Source organism: Bactrocera latifrons, unplaced genomic scaffold (genome assembly GCF_001853355.1).
Source record: "Bactrocera latifrons isolate USDA-ARS-PBARC rearing strain unplaced genomic scaffold, ASM185335v1 scaffold_41, whole genome shotgun sequence".
NCBI classification, from domain to species: domain Eukaryota; kingdom Metazoa; phylum Arthropoda; class Insecta; order Diptera; family Tephritidae; genus Bactrocera; species Bactrocera latifrons.
Window position 1 is genome coordinate 1,719,988 of NW_017537057.1, and position 25,879 is coordinate 1,745,866.

Sequence of the window (25,879 nt, forward strand, 5' to 3'; positions counted from 1 at the left end):
TACCTACTCTCTTTAGCAACTTTGTTGCGAGAGTATAAAAATAGCAAAGATGTCAACGTCAATACAAACATACATACATACGTACATAAGTATATATGTATGTATTTGCACAAATAAACGCTACAAAAGTATGATTTGGATAAAAATTGCATCAAAAATAACCACTAATTAAGTATATATGAATATATATATGTATATTATCTGCATATGATTATTATACATACATATACATACATATGCGTTTATATGATTTTTTTGACTTTTGCGCAAATTAAAATTCTCAGTGGCAGACATGTCTGTCAAATATGCAAATAGAGTCAGGCATGTATGTATGAAATTGCGCGCGAATTTAAATATTTAAACACACTTCTAGCTGCATGTTTGCATATGAGAGTATGTTTGCACCAACATTTGTGTAAGATTGTCGACGCTTATCTTTGGAGGCAAATATGTATTTGTTTAACTACTCATTTACTTAATTTAATATGTAAAATATGCAACTTATGTTTACGAGTATATTATTTATTCATACATATATGTATGTATGGTATGTGTTTATTTGCATAAATCGGTTTTGTGTGTGCGTCGATCTGCGGTAGATACATATAGATTTCTTAATTCCACCAGGCGAACATGAAGCAGCAACCGACGCGGCCGCAACGGCAAAGTTACTCTGGATTTTCGTGTAAATATACAAAAAAATATAGATTTTTATATGCTCATATGTATGTGAGCGTGTGCAACAGATTTCGTAGCTAGCCACACAAATAAAAATGCTTTTCACAAGTAACTCATCGTGCCAGCCTTCGCAGTGCAACAAACACAGTTAYAAGCAACAAACATAGATTTACATTCGTGCAATATTTTCAACCACATTTCACCAGACAATAATATGTATATGTTATATATACATAAGTACATAGATTATTCAYATATACATACGTATATTTATGAGTTTTTAAATGCATTTCATACAGCAGTGTTCATATCTAACTGCTGGTTAATTACTGGCAGCTACGCGAACTTGTAAATGTAGTGCACTTGTAGTACAAATACAACAAAATAATACACTAGATAACATTTCAACAAGCTCGGTGTCTCTTCGACACTGACTGGCACATTTATGTTGTGCAGTGCAGCAACATTAAGATGCATATACATAAGTATGTACATAGATATATATACATATATATGTATGGGTATGTATAAAGGCAACTCTTCTTAATACGGGTATACACACATTCATACAACTAAAAAAGGTGTAAAAACTATATTAACAACTACACAAGTGTTCTTTGCGGAACTATTTACATATAATTTAAAAACAGGTGTGAACACATACACAAACATGATTATATATCTACATATATGTAAGTGCATAAAGCTTATTAATCTGCTAATCCAAAAGCCAAACTATAAACAACAGCAGCAGTAATCATCATAATCGACAACTTTAGACTTGGACCATTTCCCGCAATTATAGTACGCACTGTAGGGCTGGTCGTTTTGTAGATTAAAAAAATTTTAAAACTTGAAATTGTAACAAATGAGTTATRTACATACATATACAAGTATGTTCATATTATTTGAACCCTTAACCACTCAAATACTTCCTTCCTGTAAAATAAAATCCACACCAAACATAAGTCCYATAGCTCAACTCTAAACTCTTTACAAATAACTACTGCAAGTTTTTAGAAAAACATCTTTTATATAAAAACTTTAACTTTACTAAACTACTAACTAACTAAACTTTAAGACGAACTACAATTATCTATACACATTGAATATTTTTAGAATTTGGAGTAATTTCTTTGGAACCACCCTTATGTATATACTATATTTCATCAGAAAAAGTAATACTGATTATTTTAAACCTTCCCGAGAGACTATTAAGAGAAGCATTTGTGTTTAGCATGCCAGAAGATTCGTACAAGTCTAGCCAGCGAATCCATAATAGTCAGTTGTTTGGACGAATGTGAAGAAAAAACATTGCTGCCCAAAAGAAACATAARAGCACAGTTGAACTTTGCCAATGAAAATTTACGTCAATTTKTAGAAAAGGGTCTTTGGATTAAACCATTCGCCTATCGCCCCAGGAGTCGGGCATATAACTCGAGATGCACCACAAAAACCGTTACCGGTCATAACGTTATGCTGTGGGAAGCGTTTTTCTGATGTTGAATGTTTCACGCCTCAATATTCTCCAAAAAACCATGTAACCGTTTGCGCTTGAATTGATGCCTATGGATGTACAGTTAAAAATGTGAAGATTTGGCTCATTGCAGAAAGTATTAACGTGCTGAGGTGGCTAGCGCAAAAGCCCATTGAACATTTATGGAGCGTTGAAAGAATTCAACAATGCTGAAGAACTTTGGACAGGAATCGAGGAGACATGGTGGAGAGTTTGCCAAGAATTTTGAAATATTCCAATTAATGGGTTCATCAACAAAGAAAATGGTCGCTGTTGAGGTGAGTCAAGGCCTCGAGTGATTTAGGAAGCTCAAATGCATCCCCAAAAATGTACCGTTTGGTAAGAATAGTGGTATGGCGGCATAGGTGAGCCTTATTTATTTCGAAATGAGACAGTAAATACTATATTGATCAACTTGTTTCCCCAGAATTTGACGAAATTAGCGCAGAAAGGCAGTGCGTCGTTGCGTGCAAAGTTTGACGACTCATTACTATCGAGAAATTGCCCAGTCAAATGGTCACAAAGATCATGCGATTTCTGGGCRTATGTTAAATCACGGCAATCACCCAGAAACGCTATCATAACTACAGCTATTTACTTGTGTAGAACAAATTTCATATTTATTATTTTAAASTAAACAAATCGAACATCCCTAATATTACCAACACAATTTACTAGCATATACATAATATTATGTACATACAATATACATACATATATATTTCAGCTGATGCTCCTTAAGTAGAAAAACATCATGTGAAGCAAATATTTGCTATCTCATTACAACCATTTACCTGCTTAGTATGTTATTTTCTACATATCTTATTGTATATATTMTATTATCTTTTCTAAAGGAAGAGTAGCTATGTATGTACGTTAGGATAAGCCAAAAATACGCCAGTGTCATATTTATGAGTTGAAATATAGTTGAACCTACGGATATACGGAGGACAAAAATATTGTTTTGTACATTGAGAGTTCTTGCCTATAAAACAACTTAAATCGACTTAATTTTTTTCATTCACAAAATTTGTACATTTAAATGCTTTGATATTATTTTTTTCTAGTTCACCCTTATAGCTATTATTTAATGCATATTTATTACACTGTAAACTGCTACAAATTTATAATTGGTATGAACTKAGTTTATTTCCATGGAACCTTGTCTACATTTATCGCTTTTCGTTCATTAACAATTGAAAACATATGTGTTTATACAATTTTATTTTCTTCCGGTTGATTGATTATGTTGAAACACCCTGTAGAAAATTAGTCTACTAAGCAAATAACCTGAAAATTTGTAAGCAAACCACCAAAAGCGCAGGACGAGGAATAAGGAACATCCTAAATTAGAACTACTTATGAGTCGATCAACATTTTTTTTTTTGTGTTTTTTCATTTTCAAACTTTTGAATGTTACGAGTATTTTGAGCACTGTAAAAATTACAAAAAAATTTGAAGCAATTACACATCTGTGTCCATCTTTCTCGTCCGCTCGAAAAGTATTTGGTCAATCAATAACACAACCAGCCATCTTAAACCATACAGCGACACTCAATCACAYTTATACAACGCGAGATACGTATATATTAAGTACTTAACTAATTTAGTGACAGAATAAGTGATTTTATTTCACTGCAACTTATTTTATAATATCTTTTAAAACTCACCTTTTATCACAAAGTAACTTAAATAAATGCGGATTTTGTTTTAAGAATCTTATTGAATAAGCTTTAAGGAAATACTAAACTTTTAATCAGAAGATTTTTCTTTTAAAAGCAATATCTTGTTTAAGAAACATTGTAATGTATTATAAATCTGAATATACATAAATCTGTCAAATTTAATATTTATTTTCCGGTCATTATCTTCTTAGAATCTCATCTAKGTATGTATAAGTAGTATATACTGATACCATATATGAATAAAATTTATTATGTTTTTATACTCTCGCAACATTTGCAAAAACGAGTATAACAGTTTTTGTATAACATCTGAAAGTACAAGTATTAGGGATAAATATGCAGTTATGTACATATACATATAAATGATCAGGTTACGAGTCGATTTGACTTCCAAGTGACTAGTATGTCCACCTATCTGTAGGTACAAGCGATAACTTTAGTAAAAASCGRGATATCTTGATGAAACACGCGTTCCTGSGCGCTGAAGGAAGGTTGAAATTACACTTGGGCACTGTTCATAAAATGTTGTTAATCAAAAACTTGCTAAGCCATACTTATATTAAGACACAAATGTAACAAGGCATAAAATTGGAAAACTACTGTAGCGCCGCCCGTTTTAGGGAATATTAAATCCTTTAAACCCAATTTGGTGCATAATATTATTAWAAAATTCTTATCTTACATTGTAACACTTGACGAAATCGGACTTCAACCACGCGTATTTTTCACACCACCCAATATCAAAACTTCAAGTGATTATTTCGCTACAAAATATATAAATTAAAGAATGGGACATTATCGAAATAAAACTATGTTAAATCATGCCTTTAATGATAACTCATGTAAAAAAAAAATTTTGAAATCGGATTAGTAATTCCCTTAGCCCTTAAATGCCTAACTTATGTAGATATTTTCGAACTTCCGGTTGACTTTATGTCGTATACCATATACAGAAGTCATCTTAATAAAACTTTTTTTTAGACTTTTCCTTAACTAATCTTCCAGACATGGTGATTTTTGACCCTCAAGTGGTAAGTTGGTCAATATATGTATGTAATACATATTTCAATGAAATCAAGTGAGTGGTTGTGAAAACGATGGCACCCTTAATATATTGTTTTCCATTCTCTCGTTAACTTTTCCGGGTTTTAATAGTCTGGTAACTTGAGTTCAAAAAATCTAAAAATTTTTTTGCTTAATTTGAAAGTACAATGTCTTGAGAATATACTGTCAAAATTTCAGAAATTCCAAATATTTCGGGAGTTATAACAAGTTTCCTAGAGCACCTCGGAGTTGTTAAACTTTAAACGCGTCTTTCTCACAACATTACTTTTCTGGTCAGCCCGGGTCCTAACTTTTTTTTCTACTGCTTGCTTTCAAATTTTAACAGGCTGTTCTACATACTCATAGTTCTCGTCGGTACTATCGTGAATTCACCCCACCCCTTACTTTTTATTTTACAACCCTTTCTTTGCTAAAATAAATTGACTTCTTTTTTCAAAGTCCGCAATTTTGTTATTTAATCTTGAAATTTAACTTCCATAGTTCCGACCAGATTGACGTGTCTATAGATTATGAATAATCAAGAATATTCGATTTCATTTGATTTGAAATTTGCGATAATATGAAATGTTAATGTTCGGTTAGAGCCGCACTTAATCCTTCCTTATTTGTAAATTCTATAAATATTAATTATTTGGTTAATTGTTCGGAAACTAGTTCAAAGTTTTTATTTTAAAATTAATTAATTCGTAAACTTTATCTTGAAATTACATACGCTGTATTCGAAATTGAACCACTGCCAATACAGGGTTTATCCGGAAAGTAATAGAACTGATTTGGGTCCGCTGCGACTATACTTCGGAGCGTGCGCGCACCGACTGGATTTGGTAGAGGACGTCCCTAGTTAAGGAACGAGCGGCTGGTCAGTTGTCTCCGAGCACCTGGACAAACATTTTCGCGCGACATGTTTTTGTAAGTAGTGCAAGCCGTAAATGCAGTGTTCATTAGATCAGAGTTTAAAGAGTTGTACCGATTGGTTTAATACATTTTTTTAAATTGACTCCGTCTTATTACTTTTCGGACAAGGCCTGTATAGTGGTTTAACCAAACTGCAAGCACCCTTAAACAACAGAATTTCTGTCTAAAATCTAAAAAATTATCTGCTGAAAACATAGAAAGCGACAGACTTCAAGCGACATTTGTCAAATATTAATGACTTCACGACTACATAACTGTGTCCATAAGAACGTGTGTATATTAATGATTGAGAGAGATGTTGCTTGAAGTTTGTCGCTCTCTATGAGTTCAGCGTATTAATGAACCCTATAACCCCATAGGCATTAAGCGCCGAATTCGTGAGTATTCGTATACCTGCTTCAGTGCACCTGCTTCCATACAAACCCGAATAGTAGACATTGCGCTTCGTTAAAAATATAAGCATACGTATGCACATACATACATATATATTTTTTAGGCAGTTTTTCGCTCTCACAGCGCGTGCAATTGCTCTCTGCGACGCCATTCACCGCCTAACTGCAAATAAGTCACTCATTTGGCTCTCTTTCATTACCGTCATTGAAATTTGCATTTATGATGTACAAGCATGTATATATGTATCCAGCGTTTACATATGTTTATAGCTAAATAACATCGTGTTTTTGTTTAGTTGTTAATGTTGATGACCACCGACAATCAACCACTAACCGCCGCAGCCGCTATTCGTGCCGTGCTGTGCGCCTGTTCCGATGTCTTGTATGTTTTGTATATAATGCTGTGTGGCTTCGAATGATATTTAGCGGTTTGTTGTTGTTGTTTTTATACAAATATTATTCATTCAAAGTATTTAATATTTATTACAAGAGTAAACATAAACATATGTAAATGATATGTATATATAATAAATATGCTCACATAAATACACTCAATCATATGCTAAGCGTGCCTTTTGACGACATAAACCAACATTTACACATCTACACATAAATACATRCACGTAAATGCAAGGCAAAGTAAACATTTTCAAATACTTTTATGGTGATATATTTATATCCGAATGTTGTAATGTGTGCGCGGCATGTAAAGAGCGCCGATGGATGAAAAACAAAAATAATACGAGTATATTACGGAATGAATGCGTAACTTACGGACATATGTATCTACTCGTCTATATATATACGTAAGTACGCATGTACCCAGAAGAGCACAGAGAGTGTAGCAGATTGACGGTAGRCACGAAATGCGAATGAAATTAATATGTAGCTAGGTTTTTATATGTACATACATACATACATACATATGTCTATACCTTCTGTAGGTGCGGTATGTTTTAATGACGGTATAACTGTTGTATATTTATTACTTTTAATAATCTGGCATGGCTTGTGGGAAGAAAAARCGACTGTAGGAAATGAAACATATGACTTACGACTGCTGTTTTCAGCTGATTYTCAATTCTGCACGAATGAGTCATAAGTATTTGATTTCGTGTTGAAATATAGCAGAAACCAAAACAATTTTGAATAGGGCTACAACGAAAATATAATAAATTTCACAGATCCAAGTTTTCCATAAAAGAACTGAATTTCGATTACTCAGTTTATATGGCAGCTGTATGCTATAGTGAACCAATCTGAACAATTTCTCCGCAGAATGGCTTAAGCAATAACCCATGACAACGTTATTGAAGATATCTCATCAAATGAAAAAACTTTCCATTTTATTCCGATCGTTCAATTTGCATGGCAGCACCATTATGTTATAGGTCCGATGTGAATTATTGTATTTTTTATACCCTGAATATACCCTATATTAAGTTTGTCACGAAGTTTGTAACACCCAGAAGGAAGCGTCGGAGACCCTATAAAGTATACATATATCTAAATGATCAGTATGTTGAGCGGAGTCAATTTAGCCATGTCCGCCTGATCTGGTCTGTCCGTCTGTCTGTATATATACGATATCGTTTTTAAGATATCGTTTTGAAAATTTGCATATGTTACTTTCTCTTCAATAAGCTGCTCATTTGTCGGAACTGCCGATATCGGACCACTATAACATATAGCTGTCATACAAACTAAACGATCGGAATATAGTGCTGGTATGAAAAACTTTTGCATTTGACAAGATATATTAATGAAGTTTGGTAAAGATTATTTTCTAAGGCAACAATGAAATCTCCGAAGAAATTGTTCAGGTCGGCTTACTATAGCATACAGCTGCCATATAAACCGAATGATCAGAATCAAGGGCTTGTATGGAAAACTTTCGCATTTCACGTGGTATCTTCACAAAATTTGATATGGATTACTGCTTAAGGTAATACTATAATATCCGCAAAAATTGTTCAGATCGGATTAATATAGCATATACATAGCTTTCATATAAACTGAACACATAGTTACTAAAAGAAATGCATCTGTGTAGGGTATATTAGCTTCGGTGCAGCCGAGAATTTATGCTAATTTTTGTGAAGATCCCTTGTCAAATAAAAGAGTTTTCCTTACAAAAACTTGGTTTTCATCGATCGGTTTGTTTGACAATTATAAGTTATAATGGTCCGACATCGGCGATTTCGGCAAAAAAAAAGCAGTTCGTTGAAGAGGAAAGGAAATACATATGCAAAGTGTCAGATAAAACCTCTAAAACTAAGCGACTAGTTTCAGGCGGACATATGTAGCTAAATAGAGCTGATCACGATGAACATTTATGCATACAAACATTTTATTGGGTGTTACAAACTTAATACAAGGTATTCATTACATTTAAAGACGTTAAAATATCCAATGATTTGGATACTTTTAACAAAATGTCGAAAGTGGAATTTGTAGATTGCCGTTAAGGACTTACATGGATTTACTGATTTCAAAAAATCGAATTTTCCATTATCTTATTAAATTCCATAAAACCTCTAGAATATTGTCCAAAAGTTTTAAGTTGATCCGAGTAATAGTTTCGGAGATACAGCTTTGAGAATTTGTGCGCTCGATGCTAGTCTTAAACACGTTTTTATCGAAACTGTGTTTTTTTTTAGTCGGGAACTACTCAAGCGATCTTTATGAAATTTTACAGAATTTTTTTCGGTTACAATTATTAGAGAAAAGAAAATGTCTCAAAATTTTTACTGAAATTTTAATTTTTTCGTAAAATTGTTTTTTTCCTACTTCAAAGTTTTAAGTTAAGGTTCTAACTAAAACAGGTATTTTTCACTTTAGATGATCCTGTAAGGAGTTATCCTGCTAACGCGGGCGCATATTTTTTCCGAAATCTCACCGGAGATGGAGTCACAATGACCGAGCTTAAAATTTTTTTTTTCCAAAAATTTCAGAATTTCTTTGTTACTGTATATGTTTTTAACAAAAAAAATTCCAATAAAATATTTAAATTTTTATAAGAAAAAAAATTGTTGAAAATCAGCTGTTTTTTCAGGGAAACCCATGTAACCCTTTAAAGAGCTCTTAGAGGATTCTTAGGCAATAATAAATATTCTAACTACAAACAAATCGTAAATTGAAAGTCCTAAGCTAAATTTTTCCATCCCCACCTCGACTACTTTTCAGAAAATTTAGGAGATGTGAGTGAGAGCAAAGTGAAGGATTTCACCAAGATATGAGGGAGATAGAAAAAATATACCGGGAAAGATGGAGTGTGTAAATGGCAAGCTATTGTTGTACTCTTCAGTGAGACCTTCCTGATACTTCCAAAAGATGAAATTGTGCCAAGCGGAGTCTCGCTAGGGGGAAAATATTTTTCGTAGTTTTGTTACACAATTATAAAAAATCTTTGGTTTACTCTTTTTTCTGTGATAACTTATTTAACATCAAAAGAATTTATGACAAAATGAAAGTCATTTTCGATTTCAGCACACAAGAGGTGATAAGAGTTATGGAAATGCATTTTACTCAAAACTTTATTTTTGTAATTTGCTAGAGTCTATCAAGGTTTTCTGCGTGCTGTGTATATATGTATGTAGTTCTCCATACTATTTTCCTACCAGTTTTTTATCTGATACAAAATCGAATTTGACAGTTAAAACCGACGTTTTCTCTCTTTCTCTGTCCACTTGTGCTCTCTCGTCAAAAAAAGCAATACCTGTTAAAGCAAAAAAAAGTTGTAGTTGAATGCGTGCGAGAGAGTAAGCGGATACCTCGTTGAAGTAGTAAGACGCTATCTTCAATGCTTTGTTTTGCATATTTTAGACCAGTTTTACAATTGTAAATGATTCTAATGACATAAGAAAATACAAATTTCTTTTCTCTTGTATTTTTGTAACAAAATAAATGTAAATAAAGAGTTACAGCAACGCTTTTTCACACGAAAAAAACTTTCCTTCGCTAGATAATAATTTCTTCACTAGAAAGGCGCAGGCGTCCGAATACATGTTAGCGCAGGGTTGCACCACAAATGCTGCCCGTTTATTTCAACATTTGGTATAGCGACGCTTGACGATGCAATGTTAAACCAAGAGTCGTTAGTAAAAATTTTTCTCAGTGTATCTTTATATTTACCAGCAGCTGAATTTATAGGCATACTTTCAGGCGGTAGTCACTCAAATGGCTTGTGTTGTACATTTAATATAAAAACCACGTTCCGAACATTTGAAAGAAGTGTTGCTGGGGCTATACAGTATCTTCAATATTTTTTTTTTTTTTTTTTTTTGTTGAAAGTACGGAATTAGGAATTAAGTCTCGCCAAAGTTCCAACACTAGTGCTTATTGAAAGAAAAATAGTTTTCGTAAACTTTTTTCTGTACTCACTTTATATTTTCTTAGTTTTCATTGTACAATCAAATTTTTTCAGTTACAACTAAAGTTTTGGAATTTATTTACACAATTAAATAAGTAAGTACTTTTATATTTAAAGTATGTACACATGTATGTATGTGAATATTTGTGAAATATGAACTAAAGTTATTTTTAGAAATAATAAAAAATCATATTTTGGATAAGTCTTTACAAATTCATAGCAAATATTTGTTTTCAAAATTCAATCAGCTTTTAAAATCACGTGTTAGTCCTTATATAGAAAGTAAAAATAAATTTTCTCCATTAGCAAAATCTGTTTTGTTAAGAAAATGAATCCAGCAGATGCAGAAAAATAACTGCTTAACCGACCAAAAATTACTGCCGAAACATGGATGCGTGTGCCTTTCAAAACTTATGTACATTTTTTATCTACCGAACTTAATTTAAGTCATTAGAGTATGTTATTTGTTAAACTCTACAGGCTGGTTGCCTAGGCAACACTTTGTTCTCACTTTGTTTGCTACCTTTCTGTTAGTAATTTAGCTATATATATATGTATATTTGTTATTCCATTAACTAACTACATTTCTATGATTTCAGCAAAATTATAGGAATTACGAACAGCCTCGGTTGTACAACGCAGAGYGCTTTGGAAAGTTCCAGCAGCCGCAATTAGGCATAAAGAGCCTCGATGACATCGGCATACTGTTTGGCGACAACATTGCGTTTCACCTTCAAAGTGGGCCCTAAAACATAAACAATAGATTAACGATGTTCCCACAGTAGCATATTCCAGTACACTTACCCAATTCACCCGTGGGAATGGAAAAGTCATGTGGCAGGATTGTGAATTTCTGTACCTTCTGCGCATTGGAAATGGCGTGCTTGTTGGCGCGCTTGATGCCGTCTTCGATGGATTTCCACACCTTGGGACAAGGGCCGGCCTTCAGAATTTCACTCAGCGTTTTGTGTTCAACACCCAAACTCTTCACCCAAGTGAGCGACTCGTGAGTGAGGTCGTCGAGTGGTGCACCAGTTTCACGATCCATTTCGGTCTTCAAAGCAAAAGTCAGATTAAGTATGGTATATTGAGTGGCTGATAGCACTTGGTACTTACCTTGATTGTTAGCAACACGGTCAGGTACTTGCGCTGCTCACCCACCAAGAAGGCATTCGCAATGCCATCCAATTCCTTCTTGATCAAATTCTCAATATGCACCGGTGGAATGTTCTCACCACCAGCAGTAATGATAATCTCCTTGGAACGTCCGGTTATGTAAACGTAGCCTTTGTCATCGATGTAGCCAACATCGCCGGAATGCAGCCAACAGTCTTCGTCCAGCGCCTCATCGGTTTTCTCCTGGTTGTAAATGTAGCCCATGAAAACGTGACGGCCGCGTATGCAGATCTATTCAGTAGCATGAAGATACAAAATTAGCATTTGGAAGATCATAAAATCGCAGACTTTTCTCCCTACTTACCTCACCATGACCATTTTCATCCTTGTTGATAATCTTAGTCTCGCAACCGGCCATTGTTTTACCGATCGAGTTCAACGGCTGTGTATCAGGCAGACATAACGTGTGGCAACCGCCCACTTCAGACATTCCGAAGGCATCCAAAAGTTTCATGTCCAAGCTGAGGAAATATTTCTTCGTCTCGGGTGACATGGGTGCCGCAGCAGTGACGTGAGTTATGCACCGATCAAAGCCGAGCGCATGCTTCACCTTGGACATAACCAACTTCTTAGCGAGGTTATAACCGAAACCACCGGGACCCTTGCTGTTAAGGAAAGTGGAATTATTTATAAGGGACACAAGTAGTTCTTGTTGTTAGAAATCATGGACGGGCATGTTTGTTGGCTGCAAGTTTTGACTAAAATGGAATTGAACTTGCGAAAGCTGTAGACTTCGTGGTGTCTGCAGCAAATAATAAATTTATTCTCATTTCAATTTAGAACAATTGAATTTATACTATTTACAAAACTTTTCAAAATGCATACCAAACAATGGACGAACATTTAAGCGCCGGTTGCTCTTCTCATGCCACACTGACTGCGAGATGACAGTTCATTTACGTCATTACACTCGCCATGGCTTCGCTGACGGTGTGTTAATTAAGTGCAATTACTCAACGCTTGAATGTTAAACGCCAAGTTAACGGTTAATGGTAGACAGCGGGCAGTCGTCACGCTAGACGACAAAATAGCCGACTGACAAACGATCGGCCGACACCATTTAAGTGAGCACATAACAATAACGTGTGGCACATTAATCAAACGGTAAAAATACTTGCTCTCTATAAGGACGTGCCCACAAACATATATGGATACTTTCTCGACACACCAAATAGCAACGAAGCAACCAAATAGAAAAGTTTACACAACTTACCCATGAGTCTCCATGTAGTGACGCAATGTTACACCCTTAGCCCAGCTGGCGAGCATTTTTTTCAAACCGCCGTTGGAGGAGCCAATGGCCACCATGCGTTCCTGGAATTTTTCATAGACACGCGGAACTCCCATAAATCTTGTGGGACGCGCATCTTGCAACGTCTTCACGAGTGTACCCTTCAACGCATCCTTGTCGGCGAAATAGATGCAACCGCCTATGGAAGCCACTGTGTAGATATCAACAGTCTGTGCGGCCACATGGGAGAGTGGCAGATAGGATACGACCACCTCAGAGCCGGCTGTAACATTGTATAGCGACTTCATGATGGCGCGTGTATTAAAGATGAGGTTGTCATGGCTAAGCATAACACCCTTCGGCATGCCCACGGTACCAGACTGTAAGTAAGAAGAGGCGAGAAAATCAAGTGGTTAGTGGCAGCAATGGAAATAGAGGATGCGCGGATATCGTGCATGAAGCTAAAAGCAATTAATTTGCAGCGGAAAATGCATCATAGTTGAGTTCGACAGACGTGGAGACCCCAAACGTGAAAAAATATATGTACAAGATATTAAGATTGGCAATAGAGACGCTTTAACTGTCTGCCCTTAAAGTTAGCTGCTAATCTGAAACTACCACAACAAATTACTTACAGTGTACACCAGACAGCAACATTGGTTTACAGCGATATGTGCCAGACGTTTCTGATACTCATTTTCGACATCCGCAACAGCCATCGCCTCAATTTCGGACCACTATACAAAGACACATAGTTGAAGTTTATTTAATTAGATGCAACCATCAACTTTCTTTCTAAACCACTTACCCTGTAGTAGCCATCTTCCTTCTTCATGTAAAGCGCATATGGTTCCTGAATTTGAATAGCCGCCTTCAGATGTGGCAATTTGTCTCTAATCTCTTTAATCTTATCCATTTGCTTGGATTCGTCGACCACCACAATTTGTGCACGCGAATTCTCCAAAACATGCAGACAAGCTTCCGCTGAGTTGGTCGTGTAAATACCGGCGATAATACCACCGGCGTGTATGGCGCCCATCGCCGAGTAAAACCATTCGGCGCAATTGAAGGATAGCACACCCACTGAGTGGTGCGGCTCCAGACCGAGCTTGATGAACGCTTTGGCGACTTGATGCACTTTTTGTTCATATTGCCTGGCGCAGTTCCGGAGCAGAGTCGATAAATTCGGAAAAGAGGAAACAAAAAATTAGTTAATCCAACAGCAGTGTGAAAATTTGTCTTCGCCTAATGGCAGTGGAGCGTGAAAATATGGCGACAAATGGAGAAATGGATTTTATGTTGGCACAAATCTGCGGACATACGTTGGAAGTGCGAATGTATGGCCGGCGGGGAGTAGGTGTGGACGTGGCGCAGTTAGTAGTGGTGTCATAGTTGGCACGAATGGTGAATTGTGATGAAAAATGTAATCCAGCCGATTCGCTTTTTACACAGTTGGCTGTGGTGCCAAGAAAAAAATGCGTGAAAGTGATTTTTGGACGGCGGCAACAGCGCACAATGGCGGGATTTATGGTTAGCAAATCAGAGAGAGCGAAGTATTAAATTTAAGTGCTGAAGTACGGTTGAACCAATTGAAATAGACGACTACGATAAGCAGATATCGCTTTGAATGTGAAAAAACTGGTAGTTATATTTATTTAGGTTATTTAGGTTAGATGTTGAAAAAATTGCTCTCGAAAGCATATATGTATGTATATCACAATAAAGGTTTCTGCAATTGCTACAATGCATCTTAACGACAGTAATATGAAAGATCTCCATACTTATCGGAGTCTAGTACCGGACTGTACCGGAGTACAGTCGGGATCTACACCATGTCTTAATAGTTAATAAAAAGTGCTAATGACGTTCAGCAGATTTGAAAATAAAGCGCGGGCTTCTTACTATATTCACCTGTAAGTAACGGTTTCGTATTCCTTGTTCTCATTTTTCGTGCGCAGCGCTGGATAATCACCATAATTATTAACTGTACGCTTCAAGACACCGGGTACGGAAATCGGCTCCTCAGCTGAGAGGCCCTCAGTGGATCTACGAATCTTCACTGGCTCCGTCGGATCGCTAGTACGATATGACTCGGCTGGCAGCAAGCGATTCGGACCGGGGCGGTTATATAATGACTCCCAATTGGACATGTCGTCGGTAGTTCAGGTGCAGCGAGAAGTACAGAAAGCTACAAGAGAGTTAAATATAAGAGTTACTTAAAATTGGATAATTAAAAAAGATGGTCTGCTATCACTTTATACGACAGTGCTTAGTGCAATCTTCAACGAATAAGGCATAAATAAAGTAGAATACACTCGTATGTTTTCATTAAATTTTCGAATAATTATAGTTTCAAATATTGACAGCAGACTAAAGTCACCTCATCAACCGATAACCTTTGTCTTACGTCACGTGACCTTATGTGTCTGATGTTTACTCATACTAATGCGAGTAATGAACACCATAAACACAGCCACACGAAGAAATTAGTATTTGATGCTAATCTTATGTGAGATTTACTCTGTTCCAATATTTGTGCTCGCATACAATTTGCTCACAGTACCCACAGCTGGTAATCACTTGATTTACTATACGTGTTAACAGTGTACAAATTGGAAAATTAAGCATTTATTGCTAATAATAATTAAATTTCAATGTGTCGATAGGCCAAGCAAGAAAGTTGCCCCACACGTTTGATTTATTTACATACACATGTATTTGCGGTAGCCTGACCATTTTACATTAAACTCTGACGTAGCACTTATTAAAATACAACAATAAACCCGTTTTTGCCTGAAATATTCAGTTGTCGTTAATTGAGAATGTCGAAAGAATATGCATTATTTCAAATAAATGGTGRCCCACAAGTTATAAGAAGTTTGCCACGAAGTTTGTTACACCCAGAAACAAGGGCATGCGTAAAGTGGGATTTCCCACATTTCGGGAGGAGATCCAACCCGAGAACGATCATACGGAGTCTTCGTTAAACTTCCAGCGCTTACTCGGAGTTCGTCCGCTATTCTCCATAGAGATATTTTTTTCCGTGAGAAAATTTTTTTAATATAATGACTTCAAAGCTCAGAAGAACGATATTATAAGCAAGTTTTACTACTTTGCCAAAATTTTGTGGAAAAGTTAATATAATTTAATGAAAAATATACGTTAGCAACACTAATTATATTTGTCTTTCTCATCTTTCTTTAAGCTTGATACATAAATGACGAGCTGAGAAGATTAACCCGTGCCCATCTTTGCGTTTGTATTTACGCGAGCTAACCCTTTACTTTCTCAGGTATCGATCGGAAATTTCGGGCGTGCTCTTTTCTCCACAAGAAGCTTGGAACAACATAGAAAATAGCTGACATACATACTGAGCGATCAGATGGATGCAGTGAAATGCTTCTGATCTACCAGAAAATTGAATTCCCGACTACGACGAGGATGCCTATTGATGTTACCTATCGAACGCCTGCATGGTGCTTGGAGCGGAAGGCCTCCTAAAAGAGGTCAACTACGTTGACGACATCAGACAATACGCCGACCAGACTTCGGACGCAACAAACTTCCGACAAGCCCTGACCGCCATTCACTGCGGAGCCATTAACACCTCCACCGACTCGCTTCTAGTGAATGGCGCACTCGGATTCAAACCACCACCCATTACAGACGAAGAGCTCGAGTTGCCGCGAGAAAGTAGAGTGAAGCTTGCGCAGCTTCGTTCTGGATGCCGTAGCAGGTTAAACTGCTACCTATCCCGACATATCCAATATGTACATATGTCTTGCGTGCAATGAGTCTTCGCATGACACTGACCACCTCTTTGCATGCCCCACCAACCCCACTTATCTGAGGAGTGCCTCTTCTTTTGGCACGGTCGAAACAGCACGTTTCTTGGGTCTTCCGTTGGATGACGTCGACTGCAACTTACTATCCTAACGGGGAGTAGTGACCCGCTAAAAAAACAACATATTATTGTTATTGTCCAAGGCAATAGCGCAATCTTCGACCAAATATCTCAGATCGAGCTACCAGACCTAAAATTCGGAATTCTTATATGAAGTATGCATAGACACTTATACTTCGATTCCTAAAATATACTTTTTCGTGAATCATATTTTAGAAAACTGCCGAGAACTAAGCATTTACTAACTCCAATATTTGACGGATTTGAAGGTTAAAATATTTGTCTAACGAAGAAGCTTTCCAGAGCAAGCATTAACACAACAGAAATTTATGGCAAACGTCTCTACGTCATCTCACAATTGAAACAAAGAATTATTTTTAGCCAAAAACACTTGATTTTTTGTTCTACCTCACATTATCGGCACAACATGGGGCCAAGTGCTTGACATATTTGCAAATAGACGGATAGGAAGTGAAGAGAGAGCAGCTTAAGCGCTTCGCCATATACTCTCTCAGCGAGCGTCAAAGCGGAATTGCACCTGTGTGAACTACCGTAAGCGCTGCGCTTAATACGATAACTGGTTAGAAGAAATGTGTACAAAACCAACAAAAATGGTAAAGTTTAACTAAACGAGTTTGGTTGGAAATGGCAGGCGAGCGCGTGAAATGTGTGCAAACTACTCATTTGGCGAAAGCAAAGCAGAGAAAGCAACAACAATTTGAAATTAGTGCGAATCTATGAAGATCTAAATATACAAATGTTTACCAATTTCGCAGGTATCGGCCAAAAGCAAAAGCAAACTGCGCAACATGAAGACAGCGCGGAAGGAAGGTCACTGAACGATCGGCAGTTGAAGAGGCTAACGTATGTTATTTCAGCGGCGCTCTGCGCATGCAGCCATGTGCTCGTGTGTGGTGTTTGTGTGCCGCCGGTTCSCGAGGTATTTCCCAAACTCCGGCTTGGCAAACGTCACTTTTTTTTGCAAATTGTTCGTTGTTGATATTTGATTTTTCTTTTGATGAAGTGGCTTTGTGAGCGTACAGGCACGTTTCCACTTCGGTTGTTGTTGGTATTGTAGTAAGATAAGCGCATAAAATTGCATGTACCTAAGTTATACTATACTATAGTTAAAGTATATACTTTGTGTCAATAAAAAATATGGTTATAAACTCGTTGCGCTCTTTGCTTGCTTGCTCTCCGAAAGAGAAAAAAAATCAGTTACATACAACTTTTGACATTTTGCTCTTCATTTCGTGCTTTGCTGATAAGCATTTTTGTAATTAGTAAAAAAAAAAAACTATTTTCAGCGCTGGACTATGCACTACTCGAGACTTTCGATCATGGGTGCAATTAAACATCCGCACTTTGGACCAAAGCAATTTACGCACACGCCTTTATGTACCACTAAAATTTTTTTTATGATGCCGGCCGATGTTTAACTTCATTATATTGTATACATTTTTTATAACAAACATTTTATTGTGTGGCTAATGCAAAATTACTGTAGGCGTTGCAGTGTAAATGTGTACATGGATCAGAGTTTAATGACCATACCGGACATTTATGAATGCCTTYGGTGTCGCTAAGAATTCGATACAATAATTAATACATACAGTAGTGATAAAGCAAGCCAGATAAAATATACTTAATTTTTATATGAGCTTATATTACTTTTACTTATTTGGTTGCTATACAATTTTTGTTCTAACTATAGGGTAGTCGAAAAAAAATTTTCGTATTTATAATCAAAAATCAACTTATTTTTACATTTTTAATGAACTTTAATCAACCAAATATGTACCATTTTGGTCCACCACTTTTTGCTATTTTCCGCTAGAGACATTATTCCATTGTCATATGGTAGTCCGATGGTGCAAGATCACTATGCTTGGACCATGACTTTTGTTTGCACATTATTGCCGTATTTGATTCACTTTTCATATCCCGTTACCATGCGTTTCAGAAATGGTTCGATTTCCTTTCGTTTCAGCAAAGAATCGCCGATGTTAATTCGGTCCATTCAATTTTTCACATACAATTCATATAGTTCCCAAATATTAAGCTTCTTTTTTGTAGCCAGCCTTTTTTAAATGGCTCAAAACCTGGTTCTGGTTTCATCGACTATTTCAACAATAGGTCGACCAGAACGATGTGCATCTTTCACTTCGAAACTTCCAGAACGGAAGAAAGCGAACCATTGTTGTGCTACATGAACTGATACAGCATCGTCTTCGTAAACTTCACAAATTTCTTTGGTGGCTTGGGTGGCATGTTTCCTTTTTCTTGTACAAAAATTTCAAAACATTGAATTTTTTCACTATTTTCACTTATTTTTGAACAGCTGTAACTTCAACAACTTCAACGAATTAAATTTTTTACAAAATACGTAAAAACTTTTTCGACTACCTAATAATATTACCTTATATTATCTAGAAGTTAAGTTTGTGTTATAAAAGTGTTTTCCATTAATTTTTGTGAAATATTTCGAAAAAAGTTCACAATCACTTCTCCCATAATTGAAAATAAACGTCAATTTCCAAGGCAATACTAGACATTTAAGGGATCTCTACTGTTGTATTTTTTCTTTGGTGCCTAGTATTGAAGTCTGGTGAGCATTCACCTTTCAGTTAAGTTCTAGTTAACGCACCCAGGAGAAAATGTACGAAAATATGTGTTTAGGTCTGCAGGATTTACTAGTTTACATAGGACTATCTACATAATGGATACAATAGATCACAACACTAAAACCTGTATCTCAATCTCACCATACTAATGGCTAAGTGCAGCAATATACTATTTATTTATTATTATATTTCTTTATGCAGAAACTAGTATTCAAGAAGATCACTTTCATACCCGTTTTATATCTCTCAGACAATGTCGACACTGACTTAAATCATTTAATAAATCTAATATATACGCATACATGTGCACATATATATTACTCTATCAAACTCAATCTTAATATTTTTATGAATTTATTATCTACTTCCTCTATCAAAAATTATTTAATTATTTTCCCTTAATTTTCCATAAATTTACTTACTAAATAAATATATATGTATTTTGAAATTTGAAGCAACAAACTCTTCAAAAACAGTTGCGAAAGCGTCACCAACACGTGGGTCATAGCACACAGCAATACCACTTGTTGTTGTTTGCTTAAGTGACCAAAATATGCTGACTAATACAGATCTTGTAATATAGACACAAAAGAAATACAAACTGAATAAACGAAAACAGCTTAAATTTTTCAAAACAAAACAACTGTTTTACAGCAAAAGAAGCGAACACAATTTTTCAAAGATTCAACGTTTTCTGCCTCCCAGCAAATAGTAGAGAGCAATTTGATTTATTTTACTCCATTGTCAATATGTTTTCGAGTTGGCCAACATTACAGTTTTTATTTAATTTAGCATATTTCAAAATTCCTCAAAACTTTTTACACTGTCACACGTAAGTATCTGATTTCAATTTTAATGTCTCGGAATTATGTAGTTGAAACTAAAGTTTAAATGCGGTACACATTTTATTATCGCCATACCACGACTTCATGCAGCGTTAGCCCTACGCAGACACTAATATTCTTAATGCCGCCATAGCACTTTTGTTCATACAATTGCATGCACTGCCGATCCGTCACTTTTAAGGTCGAACACAGAAAATTGAAACAACACCTTGGCACATTTTATTTGTTGCGTCTTTCACTGGTTGAACATTCTTCACCTACCAATAAAATCGAAAGTAGTTGACCAGCAACCAATATTTGTAGACACGAAAGAAATTAAGAGGATTGAAAAAAATCGCCCAGAAAGCAATACGAGCGTGGAGACCGCGACCCGCCAAAAGTATACGAAGAAACTTGCGCGTACAAGCCACAAAAGTAGACTGACACCGCTAACTGGCCGGAAACTTAACAAAACTTCGAATGCCTGCTAACGGCAAATGCAATGTGTTTGTATGCCCATCATATAGAGAAAAAGTCATAGAAAGAAAATAAATATATTTAGTAGCGCCTTCACGATCAGTCAATAAAAACAACTACCTACAGAGCTATAGCAAATACCGAAGTCTATAGGAGCATGCATTCAGGCAGGAAAATAGCTGCTATCAACACAGTTCATTTTCAGGCAGCCAAACTTATGCACGCTCTCGCCGCTCTGCTTCTCTTATAAATACATAGCGAGTGCTTGTACGCTCTCACCAATAATGATCAGCTCGCATTTGCTCTCCGTTTGAGCAACGTTACATATGCGTGTATGGACTCGGTATATAGGCATGTGCGTGTATTTGTTTTTCTTATCAACTTATTGATCGTGTTGTTGCAATTGCTTGACGGATCGGTCACACATTTGCTCACGCAAGAATGCAATCGCTAGAGTATTTGCTTTGTTGTTGCGTATAATCCCCGCTGAAAACGGCTGAGGCAAACGTCAGGGGACTCCAAGAAAGTTAAGATAACTAAAACATGTAAAAGTTGAAGATTAGAATAGCACTTTGCTCTTAGATATAATGTACAGGGCTGACAGAGAGAAAAAGCGACATTTCGTTTGTTACTTCCACGAGAAATTAGGGAAACCTAAACTTACTAAAGATTCGATATAACAATTTTTTTATAAAATTCAATTGCGATAAATTGATGCAATGGTCTGTTGAAAAAAAGCTTGATCGTTGATAGGCCAAATATCTTCCTAAAAACTCGAAGACTCAGTTTTTTTTTTTTAATTATTACAGATATATTGTGTGCTACAAACGGAGAAAGAATTATATTTCAAAAGAATCAAGTATGGTTAGATTAGTTTAGGAGTTAGTCCAAAATCTCACTTGAACAGATAATATTCATCCTCTGTGTTACTTGTAGACTCCTAAAGACAGATCACCATATCCTCATAGATTGACCAGGACCAAGTTCGTCTAAGGTCTGTCTACTGAGTGGTAAGGTGTTTCGACTTGGCTTCATCTTCGGCAAAGAGCGTCCGACATAATGTTTAGTCACACTGAGTGCGAAACCTATAGAACAGAGGACCTTTTACGGTTTAATCTGGCTTCAAAGAACACAATGAGTTCAAAAATCCACAACCGGTACGCAAGTAGGCATCAGGAAACTGACTCGCTTCCAATCGGATGAAAGACAGAATATTTAGACATACCGAGTGCGAAACCTGTAGACCAGATTCCAGTCTTAGCGAGATTTATCTTGCTAAGAGACAATAGGTCGGAGGACCGCTAACGGTTTCATTTGGCCTCAAAGAACTCCCTGAGCTCACTACAGGTCCATGGTCCAACGCCAGTACTCAAGAAAACATCATAAAACTGACTCGCTTCCGATCAGATGAAATTAGGGAAAGGATTCCCTCCTTAGAAGGCTTAACGGTTTTGCAGTTTTTGGCGATTTCGCTGGAATACGAGTTTAAAATGGGAAATGCTTCAATAACTCAATATAACTTAATGAGATCAATTCCTCCCTTAAGACTTTTGAACGCATAATCAGTGAGTTCTAAGCCAATATAGCCAGATAACGGTATTAGGAGAACTTCCGACAGGAGACTCAATAACTTATTCTGCCTCCTAACTTCGATCCATTCATTGAAAAGTCCACTGTGTTACTGTGTTCCGCCTATATCCCTTGCATATGTATGAGAATATACCGCCAGGAGAAGGTTCTGGACGACAGTGATCTAGATTGTAAGCAATGCAATTGAAGTAGTGGAGAATTTCAGGATGTCCAAGCCCGGGACTCCTCATACCCAAAAAAAAAAATTAAGCAGTATTGTGCAATTGTGTGTCAATTAAGACAAATATGTATTTACGAGGCGATTTGTATTTAGCTACCGATAACACTCAACGATAACACTTACGTTTTTCAGAGTAAATTTATATTTAAGTATTTATTTTATAGATTATAAAGTAGAATATTACTTGTCCCTGTTTAAAAGATCTTTTTGGTTTACCCTCTAACATTGACAATGAAAAGAAACTCTCTTATCAAGTTGACTCGACTTCAGAGCTTGAGCGAATGCACTCGAATAGCACAGTTTGCTTGTAGAAGAAGCACAATGCCTTCGCTTGCCCCACTCCCCGCACGCTTCTTATAGTCGCTGCTGGCTGCTGCAACAATTGTGATTGTTCCAATGAAAATCAATTTGCTGCAACGCAACGCAATCAGTTTTAAATAAACTAACATATTGAAATTAATATATATATTCATACAGACAAATATATTGTGTAATAATTACTTCAGACCCCGCCAGCCCGTTCCTGATCAATTTGATATTTTTTATAGTTGTTGCTACAGCTTGCTTATGAAAATTACGTGAGTTAAATGTCCACAAGTTTTCTAAGAAATCGGATGTTTTACTTAAAATACAAAATTAACGGGTAAGTGTTTTGTTGTACTCACGCTTCGAGGAAAGTAAGAAGGAGATAAATCAAAATAACTTCGCTTCGCTGACAACAAATTGCTTCATTTCTCAGGTCTAAAATATTAGGAAATCATAGTAGGTACCACACGACAACCGTGGTATACAGATTTAGCCGAGTTGATTCGTTCTATTCATCAAATAGATCAATGAAAGAATCAACAGCTTATAAACGAAACTTAAATAAAACTATATACCATAATTACTATCGGAAATATATGTGTTCACTACACGATTCGGAGTCTCGCAGTTATAACTTTTTGCATTAGCACAAAGTCTGACTATATTTATACATATTAAATACAAACTTTAAAGTTCGCATACTTATTTATAAAATACGCTTTGGAAATAGTTTTAAATTAATTTGCAACACTTGCGTGAAAAACATTTGTTTTTATTAATTGCAGCAATTATATTTCCAATTTTATTATAATTCTCAGTACTTGGTGTAAGGAGAACACTTCTCACCTTCAATCTCGAATACAAGTAAATGACGCTAAAAATTGCGTGACTAATTACGGAAACGTATTTAGGAAAGTGTTTAGTAAAAGAACTTATCCGTATAAAGGTTGCTTATGCTCTGCTTTAGAGAGTTCAGTTCAGTTGTAGTCTAAAATTATGAACTACTCTCGCCTAGTTTCTAATTTTATAAAAAAAAAACTAAACATATTTGGCGTTTAGAAAAAAATTAGTTAAAAAACTAAACACTTTTAGTGTTGAGGTTAGGTATAAGGGTTGTTTGTAAAGATTCACTATTCGGTTCTTCAACTTAATTGAGTTGCTTTAGCGGATTCGTTGTTTTGTTGAGGGTTATTTGAGATTTTGTTCTATTGGTTTATACACTTAGCAATTTCATTTTTAAAGTGGATTTTAAACACGATTTTTTTGCTGTATACATTTTTTGGGCAGGAGATTGATTTCAGGCCCGTACGTTTTTTCACCTTGCAGGCAAAAAACTAGACCAAGTGGTTTTGGCGTCCTGCAGTGAAGGTTCGTCCATTAATAAAATAATCAGAACAAGTAATAGTCCCAAGGTGTCAAGTCTATAGAATATGGTGGATGTAGTAGCACATCCCATTCCAGCTCCAAAAGCTTTTATCGAGTCATAAAACTGGTATGAGAACTCGCATTATGCTGATAGAACACTAAACCTACACTAGATCAATTTTGACCTCTTTTGTTTGAGTGCATCACTAAATTTATTCAGCTGATCATAATAAACTTAAAAGTTAATCGTGGTATTGTTGGACAAAGGCTCAAAATAAATTATATCTATAGAATTCCACCAGTCAGACAACATAACCTTGTTTTTGTGGCTATTGGCCTTCGAAGGGGTTTGAGGTGGTTCAACCTTTTTAGACCATGATCTCTTGCTCTTTACATTATTAAAAACAACCCACTTCTGTCGCAAATAACAATGCGATTCAAAAACGTATCACTTTTTTGACGTTTGATAAGCAAATTGCAGTCTTAATGTGACGAAGCAAATTTCGTGCTATAAGAACTTGAGGAACATATGTCAAGCTTCAAAATTAATCATAGAAATCATAAATAGATAAATTTAATGTTATAGCAATCTCTAGAGTTGTTATACGTCGATTTGCATCTTACGACGACTTTATTGTATCCACATCGGCTTCAAGAGTCTTTCCAAGACGTGGTGCACACTCAAGATCGAATTTGCCGGAATGATTTTAGCGTTGACATTTGATCATCACATCTTCTTCGTACATCAGCCTTGCTTGAAGTACACTTTTACTCTTTTGATAGTAAAACAATAAAACATTCCATCATCAATAGAATACCAAAAGAAATATTCCATTTTCATTATGGAAAATATGCGATTCAAAAACGAGTCGAAATTATTGAAATTGACTACTGAAATCCAGTGTCAGTGGCCTCAACTTTAAGAGCGGGTTTTTCAATAAGAACGATACAATTTTTTTATTTATTTTTTTTATAAAATAAAAACGGATATGAATAAAGTTCTTTATTCCCGTGAAAGCACATTCATATGTATTCCATGAGTCATCATTGCGGTTTGTGGTCCGGCGGCATCATTGGGCAGTACTTCTTCCGGGATGATCTAGACCGGCACGTTACTGTGAATTTGACCCGAATTGAATGATATGGACTTGGACAGTATGTGGTTCCAACAGGACGGCGCCTCAAGCCACACAGAGAATCTCACAATCGATTTATTGAAAACTAAGTTTGGTGAACGTGTTATCTCACGAAATGGCCCAGTCAATTGGCCACTTCGGTGGGGCGATTTAACTCCGTTAGACTATTTCCTGTGCGGCTACGTCAAGTTTATGGTCTATGAATGTCGAACGTGAAATTGCAGCAGTATCTGCCGATTTGTGATTGAAAACCGTCGAAAATTGGATTCAGAGTCTGGACTTCTGCAGGAGTGCCCGTGGTGACCATGCAAAAGAAGTCGAGTTCAAAATATAATGGCAACGAATGTACTTTTACGAGAAGAGAGAATTTCATTGATATCCTCAACTGTTTTTGTTTTATAAA

At 36.1% G+C, this 25,879-nt stretch overlaps 2 protein-coding genes across 4 annotated transcripts in view; both read right to left on the reverse strand.

The window, feature by feature from the left end:
- Positions 1-3,930, reverse strand: part of LOC108972567 — a 21,090-nt gene extending 17,160 nt beyond the window's left edge. Inside the window, exons 1-2 of the mRNA XM_018939201.1 lie at positions 3,864-3,930; positions 1,608-1,615 (exon numbers count right to left, since the gene is read on the reverse strand). The gene's annotated coding sequence lies outside the window, so the exon portion shown is untranslated. The remainder of the gene's footprint in view (positions 1-1,607; positions 1,616-3,863) is intronic.
- Positions 3,931-11,042: 7,112 nt separating this feature from the next.
- LOC108972634 (very long-chain-fatty-acid--CoA ligase bubblegum) lies at positions 11,043-20,838 on the reverse strand. 3 transcript variants are annotated; one of them, XM_018939303.1, is made up of 9 exons: positions 20,665-20,838; positions 14,942-15,218; positions 13,839-14,184; positions 13,666-13,767; positions 13,013-13,410; positions 12,104-12,404; positions 11,740-12,030; positions 11,428-11,677; positions 11,043-11,368 (listed from the first exon to the last, which is right to left on the reverse strand). In XM_018939303.1, exons 2-9 carry the CDS (start codon positions 15,178-15,180, stop codon positions 11,295-11,297), a joined length of 2,001 nt encoding a protein of 666 aa, XP_018794848.1. In that variant the 5' UTR covers positions 15,181-15,218; positions 20,665-20,838; the 3' UTR covers positions 11,043-11,294. The 3 variants fall into 3 exon arrangements, with proteins under 3 accessions (XP_018794848.1, XP_018794851.1, XP_018794850.1); XM_018939306.1 differs by lacking the exon at positions 20,665-20,838 and adding an exon at positions 19,981-20,004; XM_018939305.1 differs by lacking the exon at positions 20,665-20,838 and adding an exon at positions 17,700-18,013.
- Between the last annotated feature and the right edge of the window lie 5,041 nt (positions 20,839-25,879).

Coding starts and splice junctions, on each gene's coding strand:
- LOC108972634 (XM_018939303.1), bottom strand. CDS start 15,180: ATGTCCAATTGGGAGTCATTATATAACCGCCCCGGTCCGAATCGCTTG. Junction 12,405..13,012: donor CACTACATGGAGACTCATGG/GTAAGTTGTGTA, acceptor TTTCCTTAACAG/CAAGGGTCCCGGTGGTTTCG. Junction 11,678..11,739: donor CCGTGTTGCTAACAATCAAG/GTAAGTACCAAG, acceptor TTTGCTTTGAAG/ACCGAAATGGATCGTGAAAC.